Source organism: Schistocerca gregaria, chromosome 1, assembly GCF_023897955.1.
Source record: "Schistocerca gregaria isolate iqSchGreg1 chromosome 1, iqSchGreg1.2, whole genome shotgun sequence".
Lineage (NCBI taxonomy): Eukaryota > Metazoa > Arthropoda > Insecta > Orthoptera > Acrididae > Schistocerca > Schistocerca gregaria.
Window position 1 is genome coordinate 970,173,138 of NC_064920.1, and position 25,644 is coordinate 970,198,781.

Here is a 25,644-nt window from a genome sequence, read left to right on the forward strand (position 1 = left end):
ATAGAAAACAAAATAGCGGACATTTAAAAAAAAATAGAGTTTTTTCATCGATTTTTGGACTTCGTCGGCCAAGTAAAAATATTTATAGTTGATGGATTGGAATAAAAGTGGTACGACTCCTAAACAATCTAGTTAGCTTCGTCGGAAAGAAAGAATCATCCCAATCGATTCAGTAGATCTGAAGTTACTTTACCGCGCGATAAAAAAAGGCATTTCGATAAAAACGCGTTTGACGTTTTGACTACATATAAATGCAATATTATGAAACGTACGTTCAATCTGCTATTCTGCGTCCGTAAACTAGTCCTTACTCTTCCTCAAAGAGGCCATTCTGCTCAATCTGGGCCATCCTGTGTTGCTCCTGAGCCGCTCGTCCGTCCGATGACAAGCGGTTTTCGGCTGCTTGAATCCGGTGATCGTCCGAATACTTGGCGAACTGCGTCGAATAAAGTCCCAGGGTGACGTCCATCGTTGTCATGGTCTTCAGAATTGCTGAATAGCTTTAGTTGAAGCTGCTCACTGCCAGGAAAGTCGCAACCTCCACAGTCTTCACACCAGAATGCAAATGCTTGTCGGCTAACTTCCAGACACACGCTTTCAAACTATCATTTGAATTTTGTGTGTTTCCTCCCAAGCACCGGTACAATAACTCGTCCTCCGAAAGAAAAAGACTGGTGCATGAAAAAGGACGATTTCAGGCAGGTGCATCTTTTTGTGCAAACGCGAAAAACAAACATTTGCGTTCCGTATTCGGAAAAACCGTTTCAGGTGTGGATTATAAATCCTTTATGGATCCAAAAATGCACTTTTAAAAACAGATTATTTGGCCCAAATGATATTAAACCTCCCCTTAAACAATCTTCATCAAACCCCGAAGGTCTTCCTGAACGTGCAGAGTCACTAATGTGAAAATGATCCTCCTTAAAACGAGAAAACAGTTTTCTTGCTCTTCCCTGTCCAATGTAACAATCACCATACACGGTACAAATGTTTCTGTCTGCCTCCATTGCTGTCAACCCTCTATTGAACTGAAAAAGAATGATATATTGGAAATGTTCCCATTTCTCCACTTGGCACCTAATTTTCTAGCGTCCGCAGCCCCTCTCACTATCTCCGAATGACAAAGTGGCAATGTATAAAATCAAGTAACAACAGTGAATTACAAATAAAAAAGTGACAGTCGATAAATAAAACTACAGCAGCCACAATACAACCATGCAAAACAAGAACACTACGAACTTACGTACCAGTCTAACTTTCGTTAACTTTCGGTACGATGTGATCCTTTCCAGGGTTCATGCGTATTATTAAGTGTTTAAACATACAATAACCAGGACACAACTCACAATACTGGAAAAGACAAACCTGAAAATGATCCCCTAAAGTGACATTCCGTCCCCTGCAATGCTAGCACATGTGAATACATAGCCAGATATTAATTTATTCGGTATGCTGCAAGTTGAAGCAACTGAATTCCGAAATCAAGCCTTCACCCTAGCATGCCACAGAGCAACACGTCTGACTTTATCAGTGCTTCACAAAGTAGTACTCGCCAGTGCATACCGACTTCTCGGCAACAATATAAACTGGGAAATCCAAAGATTCTTGTCTATACATATAGTCAAGAAATACGCTTACTGTGGCAAGTATCAGAAACAACAGTGTTTCATTTTATAATACTTACAAATTAGAAGTGGACATACCGTCAGACCCAAATGCGAGAATTATTTACAGTCAGTTTGACAGCACACGCATACAAGCACCTGTTCATCATAATATGAAAAGACATTGAACAGAAAACTGAGGACGCAGTAGATGATGATTAGTTTGGTTTTAGGAAATTCAAAAGTGATAGAGAGGGGATTCTGAGGTGAAGCATAATTCATTTCACCTTTATCTTCTTGTTTCTATTATAAAAGGACTTCTTTTTGCCGGATATTACCCATTGGCGTTCTTACGACCAGCTAGAGTTTCTGTCTACTGTTGTTTGCTGTATAATTTCTATCCTGTTACGTTCTTTTCTCTCGAGACTTGCTTGACACTTTTTTCCGCTCTCCATTTAATCTAGAAGTTTTCTTATTTATTTGTAATTTCTGCTACCAGTCACCTTTTTTTTGTTTTATACTTAATTTGACATACTACAACGCGTTTCGAACATGTTCTGTTCATCTTCAGGTGTTTACACACACATACAGAGAAATATTACAAATTTCTCTGTATGTATATACTATATGTATGTATGTGTAAACGCCTGAAGAGGAAAAAAATACGTTGGTAACGCGTTGTATTATGTTAGATTAAACATGAAACAAAAAAATGTAAAAAAAACTGACTGGTAACAGAAATTAAAAATAAATAACTATCCCACAAAGTCACGGTTCACAAACGTAGCCAATATGGACGAAAAAATTAGAATTTTTCTGTTTTCCCTTCCTGCTGAAATTCTTCGAAAGTGTCCACAGAAGACCTGTATTTCGATTATCTTACTTTATCAATCATCCAGACGACAGCGAACCACTTCACAATGGCAGCGAAGATCTCTGCCGAAAGTTCGTGGGCAGTTAACCACTTGACGCGACTTGAAACCCGAGAATATTTTGGTAATGGATATCGCTGCGAGAGCATGTATTCAAACTTTCTTGACACTATCGAGCTTCGGTACATCCGGCTAGGACAAGTAAGGCGAAAAGATCACTCAAGGACCTTAGTCTATATCTCTTCGGAATTACACTCGGAAAACCGATACATGACGCGAGCAGTCTGACAATTCGAGTAGTAAATGGAACAGAAAATAAACAGCACTACTAACAAACATCACATGGACGTTCTATAATTTATGGTGGCCCGCGTTGCTTGCGTGCCTTCCAGACTTGTAGCTCCCATGGCGATCGAGGCGATCGCTGAATTGTAAAGTCATCAAAACAGATTACTGAGGGATGCGCGCAGTGGACAGTTTGTGAACCCGTTTTCTGAACCATCACTGCTGAGACCCTCATAACTTCAACGGAATGGGAAGTTGGCCCAAAATAAGTACATATGCTGACGACCTAGTCTTTGTTGTAGCGGCCAACTAGAGAGAGCAGCTTGAAGCGAAATTATCAGCATTAATTGAAAGTTTGAACAACTGTCGTGCTAGGAATACCACTGAGATAAATAAAACCCTTTAGATTGTACTGAAAGTGTACTTTCAAAGAAACCCTACTGTTAATCTCGATGGAAATAATATTTAAAGGAACATGATTTCAAGATTCTTGGGACTATACCTAGACCAGAAATTAAACTTTAATAATCATATTAAAACAGATAGAGAAGAGTCATTCAAGATACAGAACAAACTTGAAAACATGAACACAGTCGACTCTAGATTATCCATGACTGTACTTAGAAAATAGCATTGCGCTCTCTTCGAATCAACTGTACTTTTGTGGCCAGCGCGTGGGCACATCGACTAACGCCATTGTGGTGAATCGGGTTGTGCTCCTGGGGCTGTGGGGTGTTTTGACACCACCTGGGTGGAGGTACAGTGCTTGGGATACACCTGCTTTTTATTTTACTTTGCTTTGTGATCGGACCCTGAACATCATGCGGTGTCGAGAGGCCGCCGTGTCATCCTCTGCTATGTGGCGGATTGCGGATGCGGTATGTGGGGTAGAGGGTCAGAACACCGATCTCCCTATACAGACAAAGACAGAATAATGTAGAGTAGTATCTAAATATAGTGTACAACATAAGCTAGGCGAAGCGCTATAACTTCTTAACTACCAACGTAGATCAGACCTATGAAACAGTACTGATCGATATCTTATATAGCACACCACATTCTCGCAAGCGGGTCTGGGCAGGTTAGTAATCCCTATCCTAAATAATGTAAAATTTATTGATAAAAAGGGACCTTTTCATCAGAAACTACTGGGAATAAATATTTGTAAAAAGTCTGGCTTGCAAGTCACACTTTTCTAACCACTTTAATAGAAGGATTTCTAAAAATATTAGTTAGTTTTAAGATTATAGTTATTTTTGTAAAATATGGATATCAAAATAAGGAACTACCTACATTTTTGTATGTGCGTAAGGATCTAACGTCTTTGAGATTTACAAAATAGGAAAACCTCTGTGTTACAACATGCACAAAACTCAGTCTATTCTGTAATTTTGAACAAATTCTGGTGAGTAGAAAATAAAACTTGTGGGAAACAGCCATTAAAGATGTCACTGAATTCTAGCTCCATGTGATTGGTTGTCTGCATTTTCTTCCATCTCATCTAGCACTGTCCTATCCCCTGCTCGTTTACCTTATCTTGCCTTATTTCAAGGTCTCTAATAGCTCTTTCTGATGACGCAGTTTTTCAGAACGTGGAATATTTCATTCATTGAACGTTGTCACTGCTTCAAAGATACTAAAATCCAGTTTAATAATTGACAAACATGGTCTTGGTAAATCTGGTAAAAATTACTCTGATGGTGGACTCGTTAGATTTTAGGTGCGTCCAGAAGACGTTTCTTCAATAGAATGAAATTTTCACTCTGCAGCGGAGTGTGCGCCGATATGAAACTTCCTGGCAGTTTAAATCCGTGTGCCGGACCGAGACTCGCACTCGAGACCTTTGCCTTTCGCGGGAAAGTGCTCTACCATCTGAGCTACCCAAGCACGACTCCCTCGTCACAGCTTTAATTCCGCCAGGAGTTATAGTTCTGCAAGGTATGCAGTCGAGATTCTGTAAAGTTTAGAAGATAGGAGACGAGGTACTGGCGGAATTCAAGCTGTGAGGACGGAGCGTGAGTCGTGCTTGGGTAGCTCAGTTGGTAGAGCACTTGCCCACGAAAAGCAAAGGTCCTGAGTTCGAGTCTCGGTCCGGCACATCGTTTTACTCTGCCAGGAAGTTTTATTTCTTCAACAGTCTTATATCCGACAAAACTCTGTAAGTTTATTTCAAGACCTCCACTATGGCAAAAGCTATAGCTGGTTTTTGAATAGACTCTCACTATTTTGCTGTGCTGTACTGTTTTTGCGCCATGAATAATTTGCTGGAGGGCATAAGCCATGAATGGGTTTAACATCTGTTGAAGAAAAGTAAAAAGAAAACTGCAGATTCAGCTTTTTCGTATCTTCTACGCTACCAGCTTTGCATTTATATACTTAATGAACTAAATTATATACTAAGAACACTAATAAATTCACAGCACTGCATACTGAAGAAAATTGGAAGTATATATAAAAAAACTAATACTTTCAAACTTACGTAAACAAAACCATGAAAAAAAAACCTAAGCAAAGTAAACGAATGAAGATCAAAATGAGATCTGTTGCTTACAGCCGGCCGCGGTGGTCTCGCGGTTCTAGGCGCGCAGTTCGGAACCGTGCGACTGCTCCGGTCGCAGGTTCGAATCCTGCCTCGGGCATGGATGTGTGTGATGTCCTTAGGTTAGTTAGGTTTAAGTAGTTCTAAGTTCTAGGGGACTAATGACCACAGCAGTTGAGTCCCATAGTGCCCAGAGCCATTTGAACCATTTTGTTGCTTACAGAGACATCTATGCAGTGAAGCTATTTAATTAGTGTTGGTGGTATGCAAGAAATATGGTCTCGGAGGCGGGTGATTGAAAAAATTTAATTTTAGTCTTAGAACTGTCAAATGTACATGGCCACGTCTACACAGTGTTTAGTTTGAATGAGTGAATAAACCAGAAATAAGGCAATAGTAGGTTTGTACTATATAACATTGGAACGGGGACATTGCATAGATTAAGATCAATAAAACAATTGAAAATTTCAAGATATCAGTTGGAACAGAGCCGTTTCAGGACCCTAGAATAGAAAGTTTATAAACATGATTATAATTAAACGTCATTGATCGTTGCAACTAGAGCGACAAGAAGAAAATGTTATTAGAAAGCAAGATTAAACTGTAAGACAAATGTAGAAATGGAGGACAGCACACGTTATCCTGCAGAGTAGACGAAAACCTAAACGCAGTACCACGCCATCTAATGGTGAGCGCCTCAAAATATTGCTGAGGTATTCGCTCTCGGATAGTGAATGGTAGTAGATCGTGCTGCGGCTACCCTGGGTCGAGAAGTTCCATGTATTTCTCAGTTACCACCATCCTGCTGGCAGACGACGAAACTAAAACTCTTACCCTATATTCTTGTCTGCCTATCTACTCTATTACATAAAAGCAAGTTGTAATTTGAAGTTGTTACCAAAAATCTCGAAAAGTTCTTGCTCGATTAATTTCAAACTTTCACACAATTCTCTAATAGACGTTCATAGAGAATAGACTACACATTCTTAAACATATTTGGTACATAAATGTGTATGTAATACATGAAGGGCAAATGCTGTTATTAAAATTCTCGAAAAGTTCTTGACCGATTTATTTCTTGTTTTACGCGATATTCTAATAAATTTTCGGACATAAATAGGCTACAGATGTTTATAAAGTGCATAAAAGGTAAACAATGTTCACAAAAATTTTGAAAAGTTCTTGACCGATTTATTAAAATTTCACTCGATTCTCTAATTAACATTCGGACAGATATGGGCTGTATTTTTTTAAATATATGTAATTTGTAAATATTTAATATATGAAGGGGAAACGTTGACAGAAATGTCGAAAAGTTCTTGACCGTTATTTCTTAAAAATTGTTACACGATACTGCAGTAACATTTTGACAGACACAGACTACTCAGTTTTTCAAACAACAATGTAGAGATTTTCCGTTTAAACCGGCTGCTAGAAAGAAAATAGTGTGCTTTGAAAATCAGCGTTTCGTTTTCCTTCGCGCAGTCTGTTTTAACATAGATATCGGGGTATTTAAGCCATGAGACAAATGTTTAATCTACATACATTTTTTCTCCTTATATGTAATTTAAAAAATTACATACACAACATTATGATGATTTGTTTTCTCCCTCGCTGCCAATTTTAAGATGAAGAGGAAAGTTGTATTCAGGGTTTATCGACTTTTGATTAGAACACTACTATGGAATCTGAATAGTCCGAAACTTTAGCATCGTGCCCATTGACAGCTTAGAACTATGAAACCTACTGTCACTGAAGCTACCACCCTTACAGACCCAGCAGCTGGAGAGACCTTCCCGTACCCCACATATTAATCGTCCAAATCAGTTTACACATTCGTTTTAAATGACTTCATTCCCCAATCAAAAGTTTCGTTTGCAGTAACAATAAACAAGGCTCAGGACCAACGACAGAGGGGAAGGAAGAGATGGACAGAGAGACACTGGGAGGAGATTAGGATGAACATAAAATTCCCGTAGTGCAAAGCAGTGTCGGGTTCTGTGGTAGTCCTATAATTTTACATACAAATTGTTAATCTTAAAGAATTCAACTTCCTCATTACTTTTAAGTTTTAATGCATATAAAACTGCATGGTTGTTACAACACCAAGAAGCCAAATTACTTTCATTACCAAGTATATTTAGGGTTAATATTCTGTAATGTGGTGTGGTTTAGCTGATAAGTGGCAAGTCAAACGTGAATGGTAGCACATAAAAAATAACATTTCGTGTAGCAGCATTGCTGGAAATCGTGTCGGTGCACCCATTATTCTATTTGCTTAAAGTTCCATTCTCTCTCGTCGTGTGTATTTTGTTTCAATAATCAGTGTTCAATCTATTTTTTTAACTGCATCGTTAAGCCTGTTTTTTCCTATCGTCTGAAATGTTTGAAGCAATACCCCAGCTATATTTGTATCTTCTGATCACCATGTCGTCTACAAATTCGGCGCAGTCGATTTTGTTGGTGAACGAAACATCTGGCGACGACAGCCTTGCTTTCTTGCAACGTCGGATTTCAGCGTATCCTCTTATCTGATGCGACAAGAACGCCGAGAATCATTTATTTTGTCTTCTTGCTGTTACCAATTTCTCACTGTCAAATATGTCAAACAGCCTTTCCACAATTTAACAATAACATTCTTTGAAATTTGCTGTATGAGTGGTTTCCCATATCTGTGTCCTTCTAAGCATTCAAGAAAATGCTTTCCAATCTTCTTCTCAGACATGATAACTGCTGTTGTACGATGCAAGTCCTTTTGCTGTAGATATTGTGTATAACAGCGGTTGCCAAGAGTCAAAACTACTTACACAGGACCTACTTCTGTCAAATTAAGTAACATAATAAATGACGATAAAATATATTTAAAGTTACTGATGCACAGGGACCATATACTGTAACAGCCAGCGTTGGGCTGTGTTGGAAGATATAATACCCATTTAGTGAATAACCCGATACCATGTGTATTTTCTTGTACTTACATTATTCCAATAACAACAGTAATGGTAGTTATTGAGAGTACTGGATGTACAGTATTTGATGGACAGTAGTTGACTGAATAGTATTAGGTTGGCAGACTTGGCTGAACGCTGTATTAAATAAACATAGCGCTGGATTTTGCACAGGTTGATATGTCAGTAGTAGAAGCTATCTGTCCCCACAGATGTTTTTAGGTCCTGAAAAAGTAAGGGACACAATCAGAAAAGTGTGTCTTGTTACTAACTTATGACGACAACCCTAGACAGCTTCATGTTGCGTCGGAGTTGTGTAATTTATATTTTATTATTTTTCTAACAATATCAGTTTCATTCCTGTCATTTCGTGATGTATTTTGATTATTTTGCCAAGAAAAAGCACCAGCAAGTTAATTCTGTGTAAAGATAAACATGGATTATGTTAGAACCGGTATCGTCTACGTCTTCAGTGGCCGTCGTCTTTCTAGATACATACAGCGAAGTGCCAAAGTAACTGATACACCTGTGTAATATCGAGTAGGGCCCCGAGAGCACGCATAAGTGCCACAACACGACGTGACATGGACTCGATTAATGTCTGGAGTAGTGCTGGAGAGAATTGACACCATGAATCCTGCAGGGCTCTCCATAAATCCGTAAGAGTACACGGGGGTGGAGACCTCTTCTGCACAGCGCGTTGCAAGGCATCCCAGATACGCTCAATAATGTACATGTTTGGGGAGTTTGGTGGCCAGCGTAAGTGTTTAAAGACATAAGAGTGTTCCTGGAGCGAGTCTGTAGCAATTCAGGACGTGTGGTGTGTCTCATTGTCCTGCTGGAATTTCCCAAATCCGTCGGAACCAACAATGGACAGGAATGGGTGCAGGTGATCAGATAGGATGGGTACGTACGTGTCACCTGTCAGAGTCGTATCTAGACGTCTCAGGGGTCCAATACTACTCCAACTGCACACGCCCCACACTATGACAGAGCTTCCATCAGCTTGAACAGTCCACTGCTGACATACAGGGTGCATGGATTCATGAGGTTGTCTCCATACCCGTACACTTGCATCCGCTCGATACAATTTGAAACGAGACTCGTCCGATCAGGCAACATGTTTCCATTCATCAACAGTCCAATGGGCCCAGGCGACGCTTAAAGCTTTGTGTCGTGTAGACATCAAGGGTACACGAGTAGTACTTCGGCTCCAAACGCCCATATCGATGATGTTTCGCTGAATGGTTCGCACGCTGACATTTGTTGATGGCACAGCTTTGAAATATGCACCATGGTTGCACTTCTATCACGTTGACCGATTCTCTTCGGTCGTATTTGGGTCCGTTCTTGCAGAATCTTTTTCGGGACGCGGCGATGAGGGAGATTTTATGTTTTACCGTATTCCTGATATTCACAGTACACTCGTGAAATGGTCGCAAGAGAAAATCCCCACTTCATCACCACCTCGGAGATGCAATGACCCATCGCTCGTGCGCCGACTATAACATCTCGTTCACACTCACTTAAATCTTGATAACCTGCCATTGTAGCAGAAGTAACCGATCTATCAACTGAACCAGACACTTGTCTTATACAGGCGTTGCCGACCGCAGCACCGTATTCTGCTGGTTTACGTATCCCTGTATTTTGAGATGCATTCTTATACCAGTTTCTTTGGCGCTTCAGTGTAGTTACACTCAGACCTTATGTTCGAAAATATAATCAGAATATTTCTTTAACACATAAGTCACGATGAATATTAGTGTTTAACTGCAGTGGTTTTTGTGCTGTTGCAGCGTCCTGACGGAGATGCGCCAGCTGACCACGGTGGAGGTTGGCGCGTTCAACCACATGCCCTTGCTGCGTACCATGTGAGTAACACGCAATATCCCCAGTACCAAATGTCGTCTTTTGCTTTAAGCTATACTTCGTAATTTTCTATTGTTTATTTACCCAAAAGCATGTCGCGTATCTGACTTCTAGCTGCAAGCTTTCTAAATAAGCGCATCAGGTTTACATGAACAGTACGTATATAATCTGAAAACTATTTAAGTGACTCGTGGCTGGGATCGCAAAGAAACAGCAGGAGATTCGTCGTAAGCAGTGTAGAAGATGTGACTACATGTACGATGGGGTTATGAAACGCCAGGGGGCGGCTGCGTATGCACTGAGATGGGATACATTGTAGAGCTCTACACTTTCTAGCCAGATTCAGTAGCGATCCGTGGGCCAGGGCAGTTGCCACTTCAGAAAACTTCCTATAGTCGTAACAGGTGAATTGGAGCTATTTTTAATTTGTTTGTTGGATAATATGTCTGAGACAAAAATGTGGAATCATCGTGTGTCCTCGAACTTCTGTTATTGTGTATAATTAAGTAAGGTCGATGAATTGCCCAACACATAAAGCAGTGTCCCTGAGTGGAGTCAGCTAACATGGGATTTATTGATAGACGTGTGTCTACGTCTGAAAGATGATGCCTGTTCAGATTTTGCACCATTTCCATAAGACTGGAGCTAGTAGCTCCATTATGAGGATGCAAATCAGGTTTACTTCAAATACACGCTGTTGCGGTCGTAAGCGTTAGTTAACTTTGATATTGGACGTGGTGGGTTGATGTTAGTCAAAGCAACCACTTTAAGGCGACAAAGACGCCATTATCAACACATCAGTGAGTTTGAACGACGTCGTGTAATAGGGCTACGAGGAGCTGGATGTTCCTTCAGCGATATTGCACCAAGACTTGGCAGGAATATAGCCACAGCACATAATTCCTGGCAGCGGTGGTCACGAGAATATATCATCGCAAGAACGGGCTCCGGACGGCCACCTGGCAATACCGAGCGAAAAGGCCATAGCGCTCGGCTTGAGCTCTGGCGCATTGCACTGCACCTGCACCAGCAATCTGAGCAGCGGTTGGCACCACAGTGACTCAACAAACTGAGAAAAGGACAGCTCCGAGGCAGACGCTCTGTAACCTCCTTTACACTGACACCAAACCACCGCCATCTGCGACTTCAGTGGTGTCAAGTGAGATCTCATTGGAGGGCAGGGTGGAGTGTGATATGTTTTCTGATGAAACCTGGATCTATCTCGGTGCCAGTGACGGTCGTATATTGATTAGAAGGAGGCCAGTTGAGGGCCTGAAACTAACCTGTCAGATTATTATGCGAAGATGCTATCTGTTCTTTCGAAAGAACAGATACCATAGGTGGTTATGAAGCTCTCTTAGAATGAAATGATAGTTAAATCAAGAGCGTGCAAGGGATAAATCCCTACAGTCAACTATCCTCTGTGCCCTCTGTGGCTCAGATGGATAGAGCGCCTGCCATGTAAGCAGGAGATCCCGGGTTCGAGTCCCGGTCGGGGTACACATTTTCAACTGCCCCGTTGATGTATATCAACGCCTGTCGACAGTTTAGGGTCTAATTGAATTATTTCATTGTCAGCTTATCTGACACATTGGACCTTCACCAGGAGGTACGATCTGCAGAGCGATTTCGTGTGACAACAGAAGCATTCTTGCGGTTATCGCACGCACCCTGACTGAAAATTTGTAGATCTATTGGGTGATTCGACCTGTTGTGCTACCATCCATGAACAGCATTCCAAGGGGTGTTTTTCAGCAGCCTTGGCCTGCTCGAACAGCAGATCTGTCTCCAATGGAGCACATATGGGGCATCATCGGAGGACAACTCCATCGTAATACGCAAACAACATGAACCTCCCCTGTATTGACCGACCAGGTGCAACGGACATGTAACTCCATCCCAAAATCCTGTACAACACAACGCATGCACGTTTGCATTCATCATTGTGGTGGTTATAATGTCATTAATGCACCAGCACATCACTATTGCAGTGGCTTCTCTCACACTTACATTAACCCGTGATTTTATTTTTAATCACTAAAATATTTTACCTAAACAAATGTATTCCCGTAATTTCATTACTCCACATTAATTATCTTTCGGTGTTGCGATTTCCGTCAGTGTATATAACATCTTTGTTTGACGTGATAGTGTAAACATAAAATGTAGTGACGAGCGAGCAAAAAGTACCAACGGTTCAAATGACTCTAAGCACTATGGGACTTAACATCTGAGGTCATCAGTCCTCTAGACTTAGAACATAACTAACGTAGGGACATCACACACAGCCATGCCCGAGGCAGGATTCGAGCCTGCGACCGCAGCAGCAGGGCAGTTCCACACTCAAGTGCCTAGAACCGTTCGGCCACAGCGGCCGGCAATTGTTTGGTGCTGCAATTGTTTTTCTGTTAGTGTATATAACATCTTTCTGTGACGTGCAAGGGTAAACATAATGTGCTGTGTGGAACACAAGCAGTAAGAGGCAATATGCAGCCCATTGCTGTTGTAAATACACGAAGTCGACCCGTGTGGTGGCTAAGACTAAGAGACCTATATCTTTCCAGATTGCTATGTGCTATGCACTCCGACAGGGATGCAGTTATCGAGCCACAATACCGGCAGTGCCGGGGGTTAATGCCTGTGGATACATATTTTCTGATGTAATGTTATTCACTTACCTAATTGTCACGTACACTGACAGTTAAAACCGAAACATCAAGAAGGAATTGTGCGATGTAAACGAAAATTGGTAGGCTTATTTATACATCTCAAAGATGATCCGTATTTAAGTATCGCGCCAGTCGCATAGACGTAGCTCTAGTACCGCCGCTATGAGGATGCAAGTCAGGTTTGCTTTAAATCCTTTCTGTTAAGGTCTTGAGCGTTAGTTACCGTTGAGATTGGACGAGGTGAGTTGATCTTACTCAATAATACCCTTATGATGACGGAGACGTCATTATCAACATCTCACTAAGTTTGAACGTGGTCGTGTAACAGTGCTACGAAAAGTTGGATGTTCCTTGTGCGACACTGCGCAAAGTGTTCTCAGGAATGTAGCCACTGTACACGATTCCTGGCATTGGTCGTCACGAGAATGTGCGGTCACAAGAAGATCGGGTTCATACGGCCGTGTGGCACCACTGAGAGGAAAGACCACCGTGTTCGGCGTATGGCTCTGTCACACAGTACTGCATTTGCTGCGTCAGATTGAGCAGTGGTACAACGAACTGCTACAAATCGGTTACTTCAAGGACAGTCCCTAGCGAGACACCCTGTAGCGTGCATTGCACTGAGCACAAACCACCGCCATTTGTGGCTCTAGTGGTAAGCGGGAACGTCATGGGAGGGAAGGGTTTCTGTCTGTTTTATATTCTGATGAAAGCTGGTTCTGCTTCGGGGCCGGTGATGGACGATTGTTGGTTACAGGGAGGAGCTCAGTTGAGGACCCGCACCCAACCTGCCTCCGTACAAGACACACTGGGCCTACCCCTGCAGTTATGCTTTTGTATCACAGTGGTTATTTCACAAACACTGTCTTCAAAACTGTACGTTAACCTGGTGATTCGACCTGTTGTGCTCTATTTATGAACAGCATTCCAGGTAATGTTTTCCAACAGGATAACGCTCCCCAAATACCGCTGTTGTAACCGAAAGTGCTCTACAGCTAGATCATAGTATCTGTCTCCAATCGAGTACACATGGGTCATCAGTGGATGAAAACTCCAACGTCATCCACAAACAGCATTAACTGTCCCTGTATTGAGCTACCAATTGCAACAGGCACGAACTCCATCCCACAAACTGACATCCGGCTGCTCTACAACACAGTGCATGCTCGTTTGCATCCTTGCTGTCAACATTTTAGCGATTAAACCAGTTAATAATGTACCAGCATTACACACTTTCAACGGCTTATTTCACGGTTACACTAGCCTATGATCTCGCAGTGTTAATCAGTTAATATGTTACATAGACAAAAAGTATCCAGAAATTTCATTACTCTCTATTAATTATGATTCAGTGTTGAAATTTTTTTACCATCAGCGTATATTCCCGTTCGCTAAACATGTCCACCAGGGTGTACTGGCTATAGTCGCTGGCTGGTAACATCCTTGTCTTCCGTTCGATTTACGTTATCTGCAATTAGTTATTTAGTATTTATGATTCCTTGAAGGTTCTGAGATTTACTTATTTCTGGAATGCTGTAATTTACTTGAAAATTCTATATACAAATAGGAGCACTTGCTGCTGAGACAGACTGTTTAGTCCTGTGTGTCCTTTAGTGTGAGATCAGTAAACATGTTTTTATTCGAAAGTATTAGTTCTTGTACACCACCTTGCTGACGTAACTTGCATTTGAAACCGGATTATACGTGGCCTAGTGTCCGCCTGCTTAGCTGAGTGGTAACGTGCTTGCCTCTGATGCAGCGGGCCCCGGTTCGACACCCCAGGTTGGAGACGTTCTCCGCTCGTGGACTAGGTGCTGTGTTGTCGTCATATCATTTCATCGTCATCACCGGCACGCAAGTCGCCCAATGTGACGTCGACTGAAATATGACTTGCACTCGGCGGCCGAACTGCCTCAGATGGTGCCTTCCGGCCAACAATGCAACACGCTCATTTCAGTTCATAACATAGTTCAGTCGAGAAGCTCGGTATCTTCGACATCGACATAGCCGAGGGTCTAATAAGGCTACGTTAACGTTGCAACCTCCACTGGCGACAACACGACCACAGACAGTTCAGTCCTCCTATTTTCCGTGTTCTAATGTAATTTCAAAAAACTTTAAATTTATTCATCTGCTTTGATAGCTGATAATAAAGTGACGTCAAAACAAAAGAGAAATTGATAATACTATGAACAGTGTAATATATTTTAGTTTAGCCGGACGCAAATCAGCAATCAGCAAACTAGCTCATTACTCAGGGTGGTTACGGGATTATAAATAATTAATTGTCTCTCTCGGGATAAACACAGATATTGCCCAACGTACGTATATCCAAAGTATAGTTAAAACTCATGTGCTTATAGCACCCGATAATATCTCGTATGTCAGTTCAATGAGAAGTAATGCAACCCATAACTTAAGATCGTGGTTTCGTCTTGAATACCAATATAAGATAACAATCCCAAAATTTTGCAGATGAAATCTTATACTAGAAAGAGAATCCTGTGACCAGGCCTTTCTGCCTGCGGTATTATCTCGCATCATTGAGAAAACCTGAGAATGAAATATATTAAATTATTCATAGTGGGTGCATAGCTCGTGGAATCTGAAAGAAAGTTTAGTTCTACTAACCGGCGGCATGTGTGGAGAATATCTGAAAATGAAATATATTAAATTATTCACAGCGGCTGCATAGCTCGTGGAATCTGAAAGGAAGTTTAGTGTCCTAACCGGCGGCACGTCTCGAAGATGAGCTGAAAGAAAATTATCAATTATTTTCTAGTATGCTGCCTAACAATGGTCAATATTCCGTTAAAGCCACGTCTGCTCAGGAAAAAGCAAGGTTGAAGAATACGGGTTCCCGGGTTCGATTTCCGGCGGGGTCAGGGATTTTCTCTGCCTCGTCATTACTGGGTGTTGTGTGATGTCCTTAGGTTAGTCAGGTTTAAATAGTTCTAAGTTCTAGGGGACTGATGACCATCGATGTTAAGTCCCATAGTGCTCAGAGCTATTTGAACCATTTTGTTGAAGAATACACATTATTGAATACTGTACACAAATCTTAAGTTATGGACAACTACATTTTTTTTTCTTCTCCAACTTACATAGACAATTACAGCAAGATGAACTTCAGACAATCGTTCTTTTCTCTTCAAGTCCAATAACAGTAGAAGATGACAAAAGAATAGAGAATTCAGACACAAAATCTCTAATGTCCATGAAGTATATTGCAACACAATGCATTTGATTACTCTTTGGAGCACCGCGCCAGCACTTCATACAATAACTATCACCACATGGCACTTATAAGTTTCAAATTCATGACCACCCCAGGAAATACAGTACAGTGTTCTTTGGTATCAATCGATACAAAAGCGTGGGTGGTTCCGTATACAACCTTTGTCATAAAACCTGGCCGGCGGCCAGCCGCCACAGAAAAGTCCACGCCGGTGGCAGTGTGAGACAAGACCTGGACAAACTAATAATTTTCGAATTCCGGCTGCCTTCACAATCTGGCAACATTGTAAGCTGCAACAGCTCCTGGAGGAACTCTTGTCTTATTATGCTATGTCCATGCCTGTGGTCTAGCAATAAACATCACATCATCTGATGTTTCGCAGTCGAAACAGCATGTTGCCTACATTTTTGTAGCGCCTTTCGTGTGACCGCTGAAGTCCTGACTGTAATGGTAGTACAGGTAGCTTTCTGACACAGTAGCAATAACAGTTTCGTCCAGTAAGATTTATGCGACTGGTTTCTTCGCAGACTGTCTGCCTTTGAACGTCGTGTGCCCCTCCACGACCCACCTGCTGGCTTATTTCTTTGCAGATTGCCTGCCTTTGAACATTGTACACCTTTCCAGGATCCAATTGCTAGCAAGCGGCAGCGGCTGCCGTGGCGGATCTGCGCTCCCGTGTCGAAAGCGTCAACTACTGATTATCGCTTTTGAGAGAATAAAACGCTTTGGTCTCGCTGATTGATGCTGCACAAAAATTCTATCATTTGCATTTCATGCGCAGTGCTTGACAGAGAATTTGCTACACTTGATGTCCGGTCCGATCATGCACGACTCCAGCTATGGAAGCGCATTTTTCTTGTTACTATACAATGCCTCATAACAGTGATTTGTGGGTATGGGATTGGCTGATCATGCTAAATTTGCTTTACTTTTCTTGTCAGTTTGATGAAACATTCCGAATAATTCCCACATTTCACACTGGGTAAGTAAAGTAAACTTGTTTGATTCCAAAAATGTCGTTTCTTACATGACAACGAGATCGTAAACGTATTTTTTTAACACTAGGAACGTCATTCCATACTTAAATTTAAACTAGTTTCATATTTCATATTGTGAAATGTCTGCATTAACCACCACCAGAGTAATGGCAGAAACTAAACGAAGCAGTGTCATGTTTTCTCCGTAACGCCCTTCCCATCTCGTGATCTAAAGTATGGATAATTATTGTTTCAAATCTTGTTGGACCAATAATGCATATCCCTTCAGGTTTTTTTTTCCGCAAATAGCCAGCATGGAATTTAATTTCAAAATTCTGTGAAAACATTTGCATAGTGCCATCTGAACGATTAACTTATTTTTTTATATTTTTATTTTTAATCGCCATCTTCCTCCTGTAACGAAATAAACCTTACTCGTTATTTGTTTGCTATTGTTACTATATACGAGGTGCATTCAAGTTCTAAGGCCTCCGATTTTTTTTTCTAATTATCTACTCACCCGAAATCGATGAAACTGGCGTTACTTCTCGACGTAATCGCCCTGCACACGTACACATTTTTCACAACGCTGACACCATGATTCCATGGCAGCGTCGAAGGCTTCTTTAGGAGTCTGTTTTGACCACTGGAAAATCGCTGAGGCAATAGCAGCATGGCTGGTGAATCTGCGGTCACGGAGAGTGTCTTTCATTGTTGGAAAAAGCCAAAAGTCACTAGGAGCCAGGTCAGGTGAGTAGGGAGCATGAGGAATCACTTCAAAGTTGTTATCACGAAGAAACTGTTGCGTAACATTAGCTGGATGTGCGCGTGCGTTGTCTTGGTGAAACAGCACACGCGCAGCCCTTCCTGGACGTTTTTGTTGCAGTGCAGGAAGGAATTTGTTCTTCAAAACATTTTCGTAGGATGTACATGTTACCGTAGTGCCCTTTGGAACGCAATGGGTAAGGATTACGTCCTCGCTGTCCCAGAACATGGACACCATCATTTTTTCAGCACTGGCGGTTACCCGAAATTTTTTTGGTGGCGGTGAATCTGTGTCCTACCATTGAGCTGACTGGCGCTTTGTTTCTGGATTGAAAAATGGCATCCACGTCTCATCCATTGTCACAAACGACGAAAAGAAAGTCCCATTCATGCTGTCGTTGCGCGTCAACATTGCTTGGCAACATGCCACATGGGCAGCCATGTGGTCGTACGTCAGCATTCGTGGCACCCACTTGGATGACATTTTTCGCATTTTCGGGTCGTCATGCAGGATTGTGTGCACAGAACCCACAGAAATGCCAACTCTGGAGGCGATCTCATCAACAGTCATTCGGCGATCCTCCAAAACAATTCTCTCCCCTTTGTCGATCATGTCGTCAGACAGGCTTGTGCGAGCCCGAAGTTGTTTCGGTTTGTTGTCACACGATGTTCTGCCTTCATTAAATTGTCGCACCCACGAACGCACTTTCAACACATCCATAACTCCATCACCACATGTCTCCTTCAACTGCCGATGAATTTCAATTGGTTTCACACCACGCAAATTCAGAAAACGAATGATTGCACGCTGTTCAAGTAAGGAAAACGTCGCCATTTTAAGTATTTAATACAGTTCTCATTCTCGCTGCTGGTAGTAAAATTACATCTGCCGTATGGTGCTGCCATCTCTGGGACATATTGACAATGAACGCGGCCTCATTTTAAAACAATGCGCATGTTTCTATCTCTTTCCAGTCCGGAGAAAAAACAATCGGAGGCCTTAGAACTTGAATGCACCTTGTACATTGCTATTGTTTCACTTGCAAGAGCTTTCCTGCCTGTATGTGGTACCGATGCACATGACAAGTGAATCTAGGAGAATGAAATGTTGGATGTTTCGCCATGCAGAACGCGCACCTTTACCTCGACTTCTCGTTTTCAAGACAATAGAGGGGAGGGGGGGGAGTGGAAGAGGGGGAATCCCAGTAGCAAAGTAGCCGGTGACACAGCCAGAAGTCTTCAACAATGCCTGTAAATGTACGTCTACGTCTACATCTAGATCGAGACTCCGCAAACCACTGTACGTTGCGTGGTGGAGGCTACCCTGTCTTCTACTAATCACATCTTTCCCTGTTTCACTCGCAAATACACTCCCGGAAATGGAAAAAAGAACACATAAACACCGGTGTGTCAGACCCACCATACTTGCTGCGGACACTGCGAGAGGGTTGTACAAGCAATGACCACACGCACGACACAGCGGACACACCAGGAACCGCGGTGTTGGCCGTCGAATGGCGCTAGCTGCGCAGCATTTGTGCACCGCCGCCGTCAGTGTCAGCCAGTTTGCCGTGGCATACGGAGCTCCATCGCAGTCTTTAACACTGGTAGCATGCCGCGACAGCGTGGACGTGAACCGTATGTGCAGTCGACGGACTTTGAGCGAGGGCATATAGTGGGCATGTGGGAGACCGGGTGGACATACCGCCAAATTGCTCAACACGTGGGGCGTGAGGTCTCCACAGTACATCGATGTTGTCGCCAGTGGTCGGCGGAAGGTGCACGTGCCCGTCGACCTGGGACCGGACCGCAGCGACGCACGGGTGCACACCAAGACCGTAGGATCCTACGCAGTGCCGTAGGGGACCGCACTGCCACTTCCCAGCAAATTAGGGACACTGTTGCTCCTGGGGTTTCGGCGAGGACCATTCGCAACCGTCTCCATGAAGCTGGGCTACGGTCCCGCACACCGTTAGGCCGTCTTCCGCTCACGCCCCAACATCGTGCAGCCCGCCTCCAGTGGCGTCGCGACAGGCGTGAATGGAGGGACGAATGGAGACGTGTCGTCTTCAGCGATGAGAGTCGCTTCTGCCTTGGTGCCAATGATGGTCGTATGCGTGTTTGGCGCCGTGCAGGTGAGCGCCACAATCAGGACTGCATACGACCGAGGCACACAGGGCCAACACCCGGCATCATGATGTGGGGAGCGATCTCCTACACTGGCCGTACACCTCTGGTGATCGTCGAGGGGACACTGAATAGTGCACGGTACATCCAAACCGTCATCGAACCCATCGTTCTACCATTCCTAGACCGGCACGGGAACTTGCTGTTCCAACAGGACAATGCACGTCCGCATGTATCCCATGCCACCCAACGTGCTCTAGAAGGTGTAAGTCAACTACCCTGGCCAGCAAGATCTCCGGATCTGTCCCCCATTGAGCATGTTTGGGACTGGATGAAGCGTCGTCTCTCGCAGTCTGCACGTCCAGCACGAACGCTGGTCCAACTGAGGCGCCAGGTGGAAATGGCATGGCAAGCCGTTCCACAGGACTACATCCAGCATCTCTACGATCGTCTCCATGGGAGAATAGCAGCCTGCATTGCTGCGAAAGGTGGATATACACTGTACTAATGCCGACATTGTGCATGCTCTGTTGCCTGTGTCTATGTGCCTGTGGTTCTGTCAGTGTGATCATGTGATGTATCTGACCCCAGGAATGTGTCAATAAAGTTTCCCCTTCCTGGGACAATGAATTCACGGTGTTCTTATTTCAATTTCTAGGAGTGTAGAATAGGGTGAAAACAACTATCTATATGCCTTCGTACGAGCCCTAATTTCTCTGATTTATCTTCGTGGTCCTTACGCGCAATCCATTTTGCAGGCAGCAGAATCGTTCTGCAGTCAGCTTCAAACGCCGATCCTCTAAATTTTCTCAGTAGAGTTCTTCGAAGAGAAGTCCCGTTCCCTGCGGGGATTCCTATTTGTGTTCGCGAAGCATCTCCGTAAAACCTGAGTGTTGTTCGAACATACAAGTAACAAAACTAATGTTCACTGCACATTTTTGATATGTTCGGAAATGCCATTTTCGACTACGTTATGACAATTTGAAAATGAGTCCCGTCCCGAAATAAATAAAGTGAAAATTTGTAACTTGGACTTGGACTGAAGAATCTGAAGGCGGTGTGCAAAAGCCCCTTACCCTCCGACTCGTTCATGGACTCCACCAAGAATTTCGGTGCGCATCATTGCTGTCAACGTTTGTTCCAGTCCGTCCCCGGTATCTGAGTGGTGTCGGAAAGGTAGCTCAGCGTGTTCGGTCAGAGGGTTTAGCTACTCTCTGTAATAAAAAACTGAGTGAACGGATCAACAAACAACCTGAACGAGTGTCCTCGGACATCAGCCACGAACAAATTCAATGAACTATATAGAACAAAATGAGATTTAAAAAAAGTGGTCAGCGCGACAGAATGTCAATCCAAAGGGTCCGGGTTCGATTCTCAGCTGGGTCGGAAATTTTCTCCGCTCAGGGACTGAGTGTTGTGTTGTCTTCATCATCATCATTTCTTCCCCATCGACGCGCAAGTCACCGAAGTGGCGTCATATCGAAAGACTTGCACGCGGCGAACAGTCTACCCGGCAGGAGGCCCTTGCCACACAACTTTTGTTCCTATAGATAACGGACGAAAGCATGTGCTTTTATTATTCCGACTGTAAACAGAAACAGTTCCGAACTCTGTTTTTCAGCGTTAAGCCAATTTATGTACGATTCAAGTGCCGATGTCGTGTTTTTGCAAGAAGTATTGTTCAAATAATTTACTTACGATATTTTTAGTGTTTTGTCTGAACTTTCTACTGGAACTACGTTGTTTCGTAGGAGGGCTTACCGATAAATAATAGATACCTGAATACCATTTCAGGTTACAACTTAACGATTTAGTGAGTTCTTTACAAATACGTGATGTGTGGGTCTGCAAATATACTATGCTTGTCAAGTATAAACATGCTTTACCACTGCCTCTAGCAGCAGGCTTGGTCGCTATTATTATTTCTGATTCATTATGTGGGCAACTAAACTAATAATGTTATATGCACCAGTTTCACTGATCACTGTGCCGTAGTGTCACCTTCAATCACGTGCGACCAGTGGTGAATTCGGTGTTCCTCTTGGATGCTAAATATACTTAGAGGATCCTTCTCTCGCAGTCTTTGTTCCAAGGGATCACAGTCTTCGTTCCAAGGGATAATATTCCTAATTATAGCGTGGTGGCTACAGAATGCAAAATAGACTTCGAACGGCGTTAATGCGATTCAGTTCTGCAAGGGCGAGGGAAATCCGGAAGACCAACGGATCTTATTGTGCCGTTTTACACGATCCCTACGATAGCGGTCGGCGAGCTCCCCTGCGGATTACAGACGTTCTGTGCTTAAAAGCAAAACTGCTTCAGCTAAAACGGCAGCTAATGTAAGGGTTTGGCATGCGCTCAAAACCACGCTCCCTGCTTCAAGATGAGTTTACCTCCTTATATTATCTTACTCGATTTCCAGCGCGTTGTAAACGCTTCTGTATCACCACTTTTACAAAGATGGGTACGTGATGATGTCACGACATGACATACCCAGTGCGATACACCAATATTTTTCTGACCTTTATGCAGCTCCTGCGTTTGATACTATGTTGTCTAATGATTTCAACGTCTTCTCGTGATTGTCTAGACACTCCCTCATTAAACGCCGAATATTCAGGTGACTTTCAGCGAGATGACATCTGTGATTTTTTGTTTTATTATTCATTGTCGTGTTAATCACAGTGGCACAATAACGTCACTGGTGGTTGGGAGGTGAGGAGGGGGTGACGATTCTTGCATTTTTAAAGGTGGTTGAGATAGTCTTAATCGCGAAAACATCTGGACCTTCAGACAATGACAAATTCTTCGTACATCCATATTTAAATTGGATGATTGTGGGACATCAGCTGGTATAATTTTTATTGAAAATGAAACTCCTCCAGATGTACTTCAGATTTCATTTTTGTTTGGCCGTAACCCAGGCCATAAATGAGGTACCGACATTGAAATGGTACATTTTGGTGGCATGTTAGCTTACATTTCTCTTGTTGGAATGAGCAGATTCATGAATTGACTCATGTGTATTTATTTCACACCATTGACTACCTTTTAATATATTAACTGGGATCCATACCATTCTTCCTCACGTGTGTTCCGTATCGCTATGAATAATGTTGTTTAAGTAACCTATTTTACTTTGTTACATTATAATGATGACGATACAGTGTTATGCAAAAGTAAGTCCTTTCCACCCTTTCCACGTTTCACTATATATAAACAATGGAATCATACCTTACATATGTCAGATTGGCAATGCATATTTTCCTTCCTGTTAGTTAAATTGTGCACACAAAGAAGGGTTTAGGGTATTATTATTCACTTTTCACACAATTTTAGTACTGTTTCATGCCTACATTATCTCTAAGAGTAACGGTTTGTCACCTAGACTTATATATACCCCCATTTTATTCAAATGTCTGGTATTGATCTGTAATGGAAATAACCGTCTTATGTATAACCTCAGTTGTACTTGTTTGTACCGTATAAATTGCTAATGTCAAGATAAATTGCATCTTAATGAAAATGAAAGAAATGTAACTACTTTTAATGAAGTCATCCTTTATATAATATGTTTATAATATATTTATTTTGTACAATAGCTCACAGACTACTGATGTCTCATATTGTTTGTTTTATGTGTGGTGTGTAATATAGGGCCTGAAGATGGCGTTTACGCAACGCCGAAACTAGTAGCCAAATAAATATGAAATCTTAAGTACAGCAGGAGGCATTTCATTTTCAATAAAAATTGACAAATTCCTCCCAATAACGCTCCTTAAATTTGATCACGAAATTGTTGCGAGGGCTATAAATAGCCTTCTGTCGGTCATGCTTAAGAAAATCCTTGCAATTTAGCAAATTTGTGTTCCTGGTCGCACGATCCTAATCTCTGATGTAAAATGCCGAGATGTTATGTCGGTGCCTGCCACCGCTTCTGCCATAAACGACTTAGGGAAATGACGCTTGCTGGGATCAGATGAAATGACTCAAGGAATTGAATCGAGACGCTAAACGGAACAGTTGAGACTACATGTGATATCTCGCAAACGTTTAGTCTTCCTTGGACGGCACAGTGCAGAAGTGGTTTGAGAGAAAAAAGGAAAAGGTGATGCAGAAATGAAGAAAATGCTTCGAGAGAACCAGCAGCAGGTCCAAAACTACTGAAGAGCAGTTGGGAACGGCACACTGGTATACACTGAGGTGACAAGTCATGGGATACCTCCTAATAAATTGTCGGACCTCCTTTTGCCCTTCGTAGGGCAGCCGCTCAACGTGTCATGGACTCACGTTGTTGTTGGAAATCGCCTGCAGAAATATTGAGCCGTGTTGCCTCTATAGGAGTCCATAATATAGGAAGTGATCCCGGTGCAGGAGTCTGTGCACGAACTAACTTCTCGATTTCGTCTTATAAATGTTCGATGGGATTCATATTGAGGGGGGGGGGGGGGGGGGGGAAGGATCTGGGTTGCCAAATCATTCACTAGAATTGTGCAAAATGTTCTTAAACAGATTGCGAACAACTGGGGTCATACTTTTTATTTACTTTAATGAGGCGTTTGGCCGAGTATGTCACACTTTCTTGTTGAGGATATTGAAAGCTGACAGATTTGAAGATGAAGAGTGTCGAGTGTTGCTCAGTTCTTTTACTGACATCCAAACGAAGTAACCACCCGCCGGGGTGTCCCTCAAGGGAACCCCCTCTCTTCATGTTAGTGTCTAATTTCTGGAGCCGTATCGCTGGTCAGCTACGTGGCCGGACGGCATTAGGAGAGCAGTTTTCAGTGGGGATGTATGCTGACGATGTCATAGTCTTAATTTGTGTTTCAGATGAATTTCCCTTGCTCAATGAAACCTATGATGCTTTATGTTATCTCTGCGGAGCCTGCGTTAATGAAAGGAAAAGCAGTACTTTGAATTTGCTGGGCCTTCCAGACGCTTTTATCCCGGTGGCTATGGTGGTTGATCGCATTAAATCGTTAGATGTCATCAATGATCGTTGCCTGATGAAGATGACTCTGCTCAGTTGGAGATTAGTTACGGATAAAAGACAAGGGACGATTCTCGAGGATAAGAGTCGCTTCCTAACATTACTTCAAACAATTTGAAACTTACATAATTATGGTTTGTGTAAAATGTATTAAGTCTACAAATTATTCCGCCTCCCGTGATGACAGCGCTTACGACATGAAATTATGGGGTCATATGAGTACCAAATTGAAACATACATGGGAATTTTATATCACTGTCAGGTCCTACGAGAGAGCCAACAGCAGGTCCACCTAGCCGAATAACTACTGAAAGTTTGCGACGACACATCTCGGCACCAGACTTATTTCGTTGCTGGGGAGGTCTCGTTTGCCTCTCACGGTGAACGAGCGTCGCCGACGACTTCTTGGAAGATGCATTAAAGCCTACCTATTCTACTATTGGACGTGGCATCGTCGTGGTACAAGATCGCTGACAATCTGGGGTACCAACCTATGAACGTCTTTTTCATATTGGTCAAAGTGCAACAGACCAGTGCAACAGACCAGTGCAACAGTTGCCTCCAGTTTGATACCTAACAACATAGGCTTATCTCTTGTGGTCGATAAAACTGAATTAGAAGCAACTGACTATACTCAATTGATGGATTCGCGGGCGAAAACCAAAACAATTATACGGCTCTTAATCCATTACGTTCACTGTAAAGTGGAAGGCGAAAACAATCCCGACCTTTTAGCAATACATGGTTACCTCTCACTG

The 25,644-nt window shown here is 42.6% G+C and overlaps 1 protein-coding gene across 4 annotated transcripts in view; it reads left to right on the top strand.

Annotated features, from left to right (window-relative positions):
• The window catches only part of LOC126276649 (probable glycoprotein hormone G-protein coupled receptor), a 1,482,411-nt gene that overhangs the window by 942,360 nt on the left and 514,407 nt on the right, over positions 1 to 25,644 (top strand). For all 4 annotated transcript variants that reach the window (XM_049977295.1, XM_049977293.1, XM_049977296.1 and 1 more), the window contains one exon: positions 10,048 to 10,122. In XM_049977295.1, coding sequence (XP_049833252.1) covers positions 10,048 to 10,122 — 75 coding nt within the window. The remainder of the gene's footprint in view (positions 1 to 10,047; positions 10,123 to 25,644) is intronic.